Raw genomic sequence first — 10,404 nt, 5'->3', positions numbered from 1 at the left:
GATAGGAAGGCTGCTCATGCTTATCAGCTCTGTAAACTCACCCGCATTGCATATGTCAGCATCATTTTCATCCAAGGTCTATCTTATTTATATAGACCCCCACTTGAAGCTCCAGCGGAGACACAGTCGGGTATAGGATCGCCCTCACGAGGCTCCCTATCACCGTGGTCCTTATAACACGACGAATCCCATCCTCTCTGTTTCTTGGAACATCTCCTCGGAAAGCCCTCACTACGCTGAATCGACATTCACAACACGCCTACGATCTTCACTATCAAGAGACCTGACTTACATACACCATGTTTCCGCCCCCACCTGCTTCTGATATCGGTAAGAATAACACTGCAGCCTCCCCTTAGAACGTCAATTCAACTCCTCGAGCCAACCACTAACACGGTATCTCCAGACTGGTCAAGCGTCGACCTCTCCCTTAAGATCCCAGTCAAGGGTCACGTCGAGGCTCGCTACAATGCCTCGACCGGCACCTGGAGTGCGCCCGTCCTCGAAACGAACCCGAACATCTCCGTAAGCGGCATATCCCCCGCCTTGAACTATGGGCAGCAATGCTTCGAGGGTATGAAGGCCTATCGACAGACGTCAGGCGACATTGTCATCTTCCGCCCCGAGGTCCACGCCGCACGCATAGCCAAGTCCGCTGCGGCCGTGTGCCTCCCACCGCCTCCCAAGGACCTGTTCATCGAGTGCGTCCGCGCGGCGGTGGCTGCCAACGCTGAGCTGGTCCCGCCCTCGTCGTCCAACGGCGCGTTGTACATCCGCCCCGTGCTGTTCGGGTCTTCAGCGCAACTGGCGTTGGCACCGTCAGAGGAGTCCATCCTAGCAGTTTATGTCTACCCTCTTCTGCCCTACCACGGCTCGGCCGCCACCGACGCACTGATCTTGGAGGATTTTGACCGCACGGCGCCTTTCGGAACTGGGCCATTCAAGGTCGGCGGGAACTACTCGCCCGTGTGGAAGCACGCTGCGGCCGCCAAGGAGAAGGGCTACGGGATCACGCTACACGTGGACAGCGCCACCCGGACCAAGATTGACGAGTTCTCCACCAGCGGCTTCTTGGGCTTCAAGTCTGATGGCTCCGAGAAGACTCTTGTCGTCCCGCTTGCTGAGAATGCAGTGCAGAGTGTCACAAGCGCATCCTTGACCAGGATAGCAGAGCTGCAGGGCTGGACTATCCAGCGTGACGAGGTGAGTCACTTGCTACGCGCGACCCCACAAACCAAAAAAGAAGCCTTGATCGAGAATACTGAAATCTCCTTCCATTCAAGGTCCCATTGCATACGCTTTCTTCCATCCAAGAGGTGGTCGCGGTTGGTACGGTGGCAGTTGTTGTTCCCATTCGAAGCATCTCTCGCTTGTCCACGAGCGACAAGTTCACGTTCCCTGGCACTTCGAACCCAGACAAGATCGAAAGCCAGCTGCTGGGACTGGCTCGTACACTATCAGACATAGCACGAGGCAACCGGGAGGATACTGAAGGATGGTGCTGGAAGGTCACGGAACATGGCCCGAACAGCATCACTCCCAGCCGTCTGTAGTGCTAGAGGATAGATAAGATACACACGGAGACATGCACATAGAGACGATGTAATTTTGCCTCTCAAGCCTAGCCAACGCCAGTAGTGTTCTTTTTGCTACCATTGAGCCTCATGGACTAGGCCATTTCTCTCTCTACACATGCACGTACTCACGCAAACGGCCAAGGGCCCTTTCCAAGTCCAGTGGCTGGATCATCTCCCGTGTGTAAACTGGAGCAGATGCTTTGAGACAAAGGACTAACGATGGAGAAGATCATGCCTGGGCCCCGGCTGGGTCATCTATCTGCACTGTATTGGTATCTTGATCGTTGCATGCGAAAATGTCCACGTTCGCTGACTCTGGCCCAGGCATGTTGTATAATCTCTAGGTTTGTCATCGTCTGGTTCGTTGTTGCTAGGTAGTCTGTCTGCAATACCGGTGCTAGAGATAGCCACGGCGACACCCTATCTATGTCTTCCTAGTTACTCTTACACCATTATCTTCAGACATGTTCCCATGGTTCCTCGGCTGCCATCAGAATCTCGGGCGGAATCGCAGCATCGGTCCATCTTTCTGCCCCGTCACATGGTCTCTCAGAACATACGGGATCGTTTGCGAGTCCAACATGTCGAGATTTGCTTTACTCCTCGTTGTCTCTTCTGCCCTCTCGAAGTCGAACTCAAACAGCAGGCGAGCGAACGTCAGCATGATTTGCGCAATTGCTAGCGGTTTCCCAACGCAGCTTCTAGGACCGATATTGAAGGGGAAATATGGACGCCGGCCCTCCACCTCGTCGGCCCACCGCTCGGGTATGAACCGATGGGGGTGTTCCCAGTTCGCAGGACTGCGCTGCATTGCGTAGATCCCCGAGCCGACCTCGCATCCGGGCGGCACGAACTGCCCATTGATCATCATGCCCTTGTCGTTGTCGATGACACGCCACGGCGGACCTCCTCCCGGCGGGGACAAGCGTAGCGCTTCATCCATGCAGGCTCTTAGGAACACGCACGAGTTGAGCTTCTTCCCGAGTTGAATTTCCTCGACCGAGTCAAACGCTGCGCGGACCTCTTCCACTGCTTGACGGTAGGCCTTGTCCGTGCATGAAAGGTAGTGGGCCATCGCAGCCATCGTCGTCGATGAGGTATCAACACCTACCATCGACCAAAAAAGTCAGCCAGCCTGCAAGCAGATCTCGGAAAGACGCTCAAAATTACCAGCCACGACAAATGTTGCCGTCTCCGTGCTCAGCTCCTTCAGCGTCAGATGCTGCCCCGTGTCCGAGTCTTTGCACTGTTGCAGGAACGAGAAAATGTCGTTGTTGTCCGCTTTGTCCTCCCCTAGCCGGATCTTCATCAGTGATCGGAGAAACAACACAAATCTCTTGGCTGCCTTGTCTGACTCTGGTAGTAGCTTGCGATCCAGGCCCCCGAAGGTCAGGTTGGGCATTTGCCACAGCGCGGCGAGCCGGACATTTGACTTCTCGATTGTGTCCATCACGAAGCGGTACTCGCCATCTTCTATCGTGCGGTAGTCGATGTCGAATGTGAGGGCAGTCATCGTGTCGAATGCCAAATGTGTGACTGCCGCGGGAAGTCAGAGAAAACAAATCTTTACTGGCAAGGGGTGCCGCGTGCATCACCCACATCGATGGGCCATATTCGAAGGCTCTGACCATTGTCCTGCCTGCAGGTCGGCACCACGTACAACCCGTAGAAACCTATCAATCCGGGCCTGCATGACGGGCTCGAACTTCCGCAAGCTGCTCTCGGAGAACGCCTGACTGAGAACCCGTCTGCGACGAGAGTGTTGGACCTTATCTTGCATAGTCAGGGTGTTGGGCGCCCTAGCCGACAGGACCTTGTAGGAGTGGCCTTTGGTCACAGGTGCGCCGTGGCCATAGACATCTGTTGGTGATTTCACCATCTCTTCAGCTTCCACTGGGAAACGGCTGGACTCATTCGCATATCTTACCTCGAAGACCGCCCACGGTGTTGATCAAGACGCGGTTCGGTGCATAGCGCACCCATACCCCTACCACGCCAAAGACTCAGCCACTCGTTCCCTACTCATTCAGGGAAACGGCGCCACGAACCATACTTCTCGTGACATCTCAATATGTCTGTGTGTATATCACCTTTCCAGGCATGGTAGGCACTGTATAGGTTGGTGAACTTTGCGAGGACGGGGCCTGGGTATTTGGCCAGAGGGTGGAAGAAGGCATGATGAACCAGTGTGTAGATAATCTTCCAATTGATTGTAAGTATACAGCCCAAGGATATCCAGGGATAGAAATTGTTCATAGGATCTCTTACCAAAGATATAATGCTTCCAAATAACGTCACACCGAGAAGCTTTGCCCATTCAAGGAGTCTATGCGCATCCAAAGCGTTTGCAAATGAATACTGCAACATTGTGGGCACAGAGATAATGAGAAGTGTGCATCAGAGTCAAGGGAACGAGCATGTCGATAGGTGCACAATGCGTGTATTTAAAGACGCAGGGGTATGACGATTGACCTGGTTGAGGGACATGCCATGGGACCGGCCGTGTCCGCTTGTATTATGATCCTATCGTAAGTGAACTCGGGGGGTTTAGACCCCCCTCCAGAAGGAGGTGACTTAATTAGCTGAGTTAGTAATATATTCATAGGGGCTTTACCCACTTTTATTTTAATATAAGCCTTTTATTATTTAATAAATATATCCATCTAGCTAGGATTTCTTTTAACATATATAATAAGCATATAAGCTACTTAAGTATATAAGCTACTTAAATTATTACCTTAAAGGACGATTTTAAATAATTTTTTAAAAGTTTAAACTAGGCTTAAAATAGCTAGACTAAAAAGGTTAAGCTTATTATATAATATAAAAATAATAATAATAATCTTAAACTTGTAAAAAATTCTTATTAAGGTAGGTTAAATAAAACCTATTTCTACTATATAAATAACTATTTTTATATAAAGAAATTTTTATTAAAAATTTAAAAAAAAAATATTATATAGTTTTATTACTAATTAAATAGCTAAAAACTCTCTTTTTAAATTTATAACTATGTTTTAGTAAATTAAAATTTAGTCCTTTTATCTATATAGTATAAGTAGCTTATCTACTTAAGTAGCTTATATATTTATTAAGTATATTATAGTTTAAGAAGATTCTTTAAAATAAATTAATTATTTACTTATTTAAGTAAGTTCTTTTTAAGTAATAATATTCTTAATTATACTAAATTTTTTATTTAAGTTAACTATGCTTATAATAGCTTTTTATATTATTAAATTTATTTTACTTTAAGCTATAAAGCTTGGTTTTTTTATTTTAAGTAAGCTAATTAAAAGCTATGCTTATTAAATACTTTTTTTTTTTTTTAAAAAAAATAATAAGTTTTTAACTAAGTGATTAATAGCTACTTTAATAAGCTTTTATATAATAAGCTTAAGCTTTTTAAATTCTTATAAGATTTATAATAAATTAAAAAATAAAAATACTATTAATAAAACATATATTAGTAAATTAAACTTTATTTTACTTCTTAATAAAGTATAAAAGTTTATAAAAAACTATAATTAAGAAGCTATAATTTAAGAGTTTTTTATTTTATATTAATATTTTTAATATAAAGGGCTAATTAATATATTTTCTTTTATAATTAGTATATTAAAATTATTATACAACTAAACTATTCTTAATAAAAAAAAAGGAAAATTAATATTTTAGTAACGTACTTGATAGGTGAGTTGACCAGATAAGTGAGCTGTACACTTTGAAATTTCTTAGTAATTATACCTTATATTTAAAAGACTTAAAATAATTCTAAGAAAATTAAACTAGTCCCAAAATAGCTTTATTTTCTAAGATAGCTTAATTAAGCTATATATAGTCTTATATAATTTTCTGAAGCTTATACTATGAGTATTTAGGGAGTTATTTAGAAAGATACTATTCGCACTGTATGTATAGCTGTTTCAATATAAAATAAATTTTTTAAAAATCTAAAAAAATTATATATAGTTTATTTAAGAGTTAAATAGTTAAAAATACTTTTTTTTTAAGTTTATAGCTATTTTATTATAGCTTTTATTAAGCTTAGAGATTTACGGTTTTAGTGCACAGTATAGCTGTACAGCTCACTTGCCTGGTCAACTCACCTATCAAGTACGTTATAGTAATTTTAATTAAATTAATTAAGTAATTATAAAGTTAGAAAAAGTAAAAAAAAAAAATTTATTTCATTTAATAGAGAGTTCTTAAGCTTTTTTATAGCATATATAATAAGCAAGTATCATAGATAAGCAAGTGTCACAGCATACTGTGCACGTAAACATAGTAAACCCTAAATTTCTGAAAACTGCTGTAAATTAGTTATATACTTAAAAAGAGCATTTGTATAAACCTAAGTTGACACGGCCGGGCCCCTGCGGGGCTCAAGCTGCAGCTAGCTAGCTTCTGCCGTGGCTGCGGCCTCGCAGCTCCCTTATCTACTGAGCCACAGGGCAAAAGGGTAACTCATTAACAGACTGTCCGTGTGCTATCGTAGCTGCAACTATAGGGGATCGGCTCGGCGGCACAGCGCCCGAGCCACTATATGTCCCAGCCTGTAACATAACGAAAAAAAGTCATAAGCGTATAATTTTATTAGATATTTAAAAATCATTTTAATTTTTAAAAAATAAAAGATTAAAAAAACTAGTATAAATATGAAATTCTTAAATAGCTTACTTATTAATTTTTTTAAAAGTCTTAAAAAATTACTAAGATAATTTAGATTTTTTAATAAATTCTTATTTAGGCTTTTTACTTATAATAATATAAATTAGATTTTAAATCATTTTTTATAGAAACTTTTAATTTAGGTGGAACTTATACTATAAGGTAAAAGTATAAAACTTGCTTATATATAATACTTGCTATATGTTTATAATATATAATTTAAATTTACTTAAATATAAATTACTAAGGCCATAATATAATATTTCAAGAAAATTAAACTTTTTAAGTAAGGCTAATTAATTAATAAGCTATAAATTATTAAGCTTTTTCTAAAATTAAAAGATTAATTATTTAATTAAAAGGCTTTTTTAAATATTTTAAACATTTTTACTTTTAAAATAATAAATAAATTTAAGGCTTTTTTTCTTAATTAGAATTATTTTTAAAATTAAAATCTAAATATATAACTTAAAGAAATATTATAAAGTTTTTTAATTTTATAATTAATTAAAATTAAGCTTATTATAAAGAAGGAGAAGTATGCACTTTAATGCAATAGAGCCTATTAACTCTTAAGCTAAAAAGATCTATAAGTAATTATAATTACCTATTGCGATTACGCTGCCTTATACCCTTTATAATACAAGGGCCTTACAGGGTCTAGCCTTTTACAATCCACTTTATTAGACTTATTAAATTTATATTCCGTTATATTATTATATTTCTTTATATTTTAGTAGTTTAATTAATTAATATAATTACTTATAAGCTAATTAAAAATATTCAGTATAGCTAAAATAGCTTTATTTATATATCTTATTATAATTAATTTACGATTCTCTATATTACTTAATTACACTCTTAAAATATAAATATATATTAGTTTTTTAACTTATAAAATTAATTTAAATATAAATTAATACTAAGTTTGAAGTATATTAAGTTATAACTTGATTTATAGCCTAAGTCTTTTGATATATAAATAACTAGTAATAAAAATTACAAGTTATTTTTTTATTTATTTATTTTATTTTTAATATAATAACTAAAAGCTAAATATAGTATTTTATATTAATTATTAGCTTAATATATAATAGAATAGTTATTAACAATATTTTAAGGAGTAGCTTTAACTTATAATAAAGTTAAAATACACATAATAAATTAAATAAAATACTTAATAAAGGCTTAATTATAGCTTAAAAAAAGTATTAAAAAGAAACTATTAAACTTTTAGTTATTTTTTATATTAAAAAAAGTAATTTTAGGACTAGCTTTATAAGTATGTTATTTTAAGTACTTAAATCTAGCATAAGAGTAAGTCTATTACGAGGGGGGTAGCCAGGTCTAAAACCCACGACTTAACTTAATTAACAACCTCACTTAATTCTATATGCCGGCCTGGGCCTGGGCCTGGGCTATGCTGATCGTTTATATAAGCCGTATGCTAGTCATCCTGGGATGGCGAATAGCTTATAGGGCTTTATATATCCGTAAATGCAAGGCTTATGCATAGGTACGGACGAATTCCTCCACAGTCATCCGTCGGTTTGTTCTTGACGTACCGACACGTTTACCATGACTCCGCCTCTTCTTCTTGTCTTCTCACCGAACACGCCGAGGCAATTTGATCGGATGAGTTTCGAGCTGAAGACTTGGCAACTTCGCTGTGCCGATAACCACAGCCGGACATTCTCTCTCCACCAATCCTGGTGCTACCGTTCCTCATCTATCCATGCAGCTACGAGCAGCTTTCGTTGCGCGATCTACTGCAAAGCTATTGAATGTCCGCGATCAAGTGGCATGATCCTACTTTGTCGGAATGCTTCCGAGTGAACAGGGTTAGGCGCGCTTGTAATGCAGGTACGGTATCTACAGAGACAAGTAAGCTCGGACCATGGGTCACGGCGAGATGGTCAGTGCTGGGCCGCAGCTGATCTAATTCCGTGTGGAGGGCAACCGACCTTGTACTTGTACTTACGACTCTCTGCGCATGAGGAGACAAAGTGTACTCTACACGGCTTGTGCATGTTGGCTGCAAGCTGCTCATTGTGTTGAGGGAATAGTTTAAAATAATATAAAGAGACCAGATACCCTTGTCTTGGTCAAAATTGTATTGGTTCGATCGTGTAGGGCTGTGGGGGGTCCAAAGTCCATGCTTTGCGAAGTAGATCTGACACTATCGAGATGGTCCGTATATCAAGTGATCAAGATTCCCAGGTGCTCTGATGCGACCGAGATAGATACATGTGCGACTTGAACAAGAATTTCCTCCACAACTACAACTGCTTGGCTGGGAAGAATCTGTTGTCATATCCCGCGGTCAAGTATGTTCAGGTCTCAGCTCATCTTCAATGTCCATTGAGCCAAGAGCCAGTAACTCGGTACCAAACTTGTCATTCTAGGGATAAGACCGATCTAGCCGAGAACAAATCTCCCCAGCACTCCATCCTCTCGTCCATCAAACAGGGAATGCCCAGCATCCAGTGCGGCGAAATGCTCAGCGAGCTCCATCCCCTTGCGACGCATCAGCTCTATCCGCTTCCAGCCCTCTACTGGCTCTCCCTCTCCCTCCAATGACTCGACCTTCTCGCTCACATCACCAACCTCGAGCTCACCGCCGCGCCACCCACCACCGGGGCGCTCAGGCAAAAGACGGCTCTCCTCGAGTATGATAGACGGATGAATCGTGAAGCGCCCAAGCTTGAAGACATACTTGGAAACAGCCGTTGCGATGATGCGCTGCGACCAGTCCCGATCGGTGCCAATGCCTCCCGGTGACGCCTTGCCCTTCTTACCCTTGTCTTTAGCCACAAAGTGCGTCACAAAGTATAGCCATTTACGGTCCCAGGTCAAAACGCGACTCCACAGCTCATAGCTCTCCAGCATCCCGACCTCGCGTTTGTAGCTGCAGAAGACAGAACCAAGCACGAGGCTGAACCCACCGCCCATGACCCTGCCGCTCCTGTCGCGGACCACCTGTGTCCTGGCATTGTCCGTGACGACCTGGATCCCAGGGGTCAAGAGATAGCTGACAAGGCGCGTGCGCGAGACATCGAGATCTGGAAAGTAGGTGCTGTTGCTCTTGTGTAGGTTGTAGTCGGTGTCGAGCGGCGAGTTGCGAGTAGTCGTGACGATATGGCCAAACAGCGCGTGGGGTGGGAGTTCGTCCCGCTTGATGAAGTCGTGGCAGACGAAGCTATAGAAGACGCGAGCCTAGGCGGAAAGGACAAACCACAGTGTCAGTTGTCATGTCATTACTTCTCTCAGCTCCTCCTGTGTTCCTTGTCGAGGCAGTGTCGTACCGTCCATGCCAGCGGCAGATTCTTCCAGTTCAAGGCGGCGAACACCACCAGGCACAGACGAAGCGGCCATCCCGGCGATGTCAAGAAGTGGTAGATGCCTTGCCGTAATTCTGGTGAGGTGGCTACATAGGCAAGACCGCTAATGGTGACGGGCACAGAGGCCGCAACGGCGAATTTGATGAGAATGAGTGGCGTCAACATGGAAAAGACTATGTTCTTCCAGAACGTTCTATATGTCTGCTCGTTTCGTTTCCGTGTAGTTGAAGGAGATTGCGTCGACATCACTCACACCAGATCGCGCAAGGCTGGTATTAAATGGATTGCCTACGACCTGCTCCACCACGAATGGCTGCGTCACTCAGCCTTCAGTACGGAGCAGGGGGCTTGTCAATCAAATGATTGATAAAGACGTATTCATTCATATCTGGTGTTTTCGAGCAACGCCTTTCTTGGGACAACGCACTAACGTACCGTACTATACTCCCTGGCATTCGTGACTGAACACCAAGATGAGAATGTAGCTTTGTATCCTCTTGAGAATAAGGTGGAGCTGGCCTTTTTGAAACAAATCCTGTCAATGACAACAGCCAAGATGCTTCGACGAGGTCTGTTTCCTGTTTCCTTTGGTCAGACAGGGGAACGGCTCCACCCCGAAGGCTTAATAGGCAGGTTGATGTGCTCGAGGAGCTTGAGCAAGATTCCCACCTAGCCCTTGACTAAAAGCTAGCTCGAGCAACAGCTGACATGATCAGTGAAGGTTGTTCTTGCACTTTTCTTGTGCGTTGAAACATCTATTTACGAGCCGAGGAAACGAGTGATTCCAACAAGATCGAACTTGAAAACCCGAGAGT

General features: G+C 42.2%; 3 protein-coding genes across 3 annotated transcripts; 1 reads left to right on the top strand and 2 right to left on the bottom strand.

Annotated features, from left to right (window-relative positions):
* Positions 1-299: 299 nt before the first annotated feature.
* On the top strand, positions 300-1,553 carry NCS54_01209400 (Aminotransferase; the record flags this gene model as incomplete). Its single annotated transcript, XM_053157343.1, has 3 exons — positions 300-330; positions 407-1,203; positions 1,284-1,553. 3 exons carry the CDS (start codon positions 300-302, stop codon positions 1,551-1,553), a joined length of 1,098 nt encoding a protein of 365 aa, XP_053013318.1.
* A 514-nt stretch (positions 1,554-2,067) lies between these two features.
* Positions 2,068-3,944, bottom strand: NCS54_01209300 (Cytochrome P450; the record flags this gene model as incomplete). The annotated part of the gene is made up of 6 exons (XM_053157342.1): positions 2,068-2,684; positions 2,748-3,113; positions 3,177-3,437; positions 3,505-3,564; positions 3,626-3,776; positions 3,846-3,944. 6 exons carry the CDS (start codon positions 3,942-3,944, stop codon positions 2,068-2,070), a joined length of 1,554 nt encoding a protein of 517 aa, XP_053013317.1.
* A 4,722-nt stretch (positions 3,945-8,666) lies between these two features.
* Positions 8,667-9,835, bottom strand: NCS54_01209200 (Hypothetical protein; the record flags this gene model as incomplete). Its single annotated transcript, XM_053157341.1, has 2 exons — positions 8,667-9,464; positions 9,554-9,835. The coding sequence occupies 2 exons, from the start codon at positions 9,833-9,835 to the stop codon at positions 8,667-8,669; spliced, it is 1,080 nt and encodes a 359-aa protein (XP_053013316.1).
* Positions 9,836-10,404: the final 569 nt, after the last annotated feature.

This window comes from Fusarium falciforme, chromosome 10, assembly GCF_026873545.1.
Source record: "Fusarium falciforme chromosome 10, complete sequence".
Taxonomy (NCBI): domain Eukaryota; kingdom Fungi; phylum Ascomycota; class Sordariomycetes; order Hypocreales; family Nectriaceae; genus Fusarium; species Fusarium falciforme.
The sequence above is the reverse complement of the archived record's forward strand: the minus strand, read 5'-3'. Positions and strand labels throughout refer to the sequence as shown.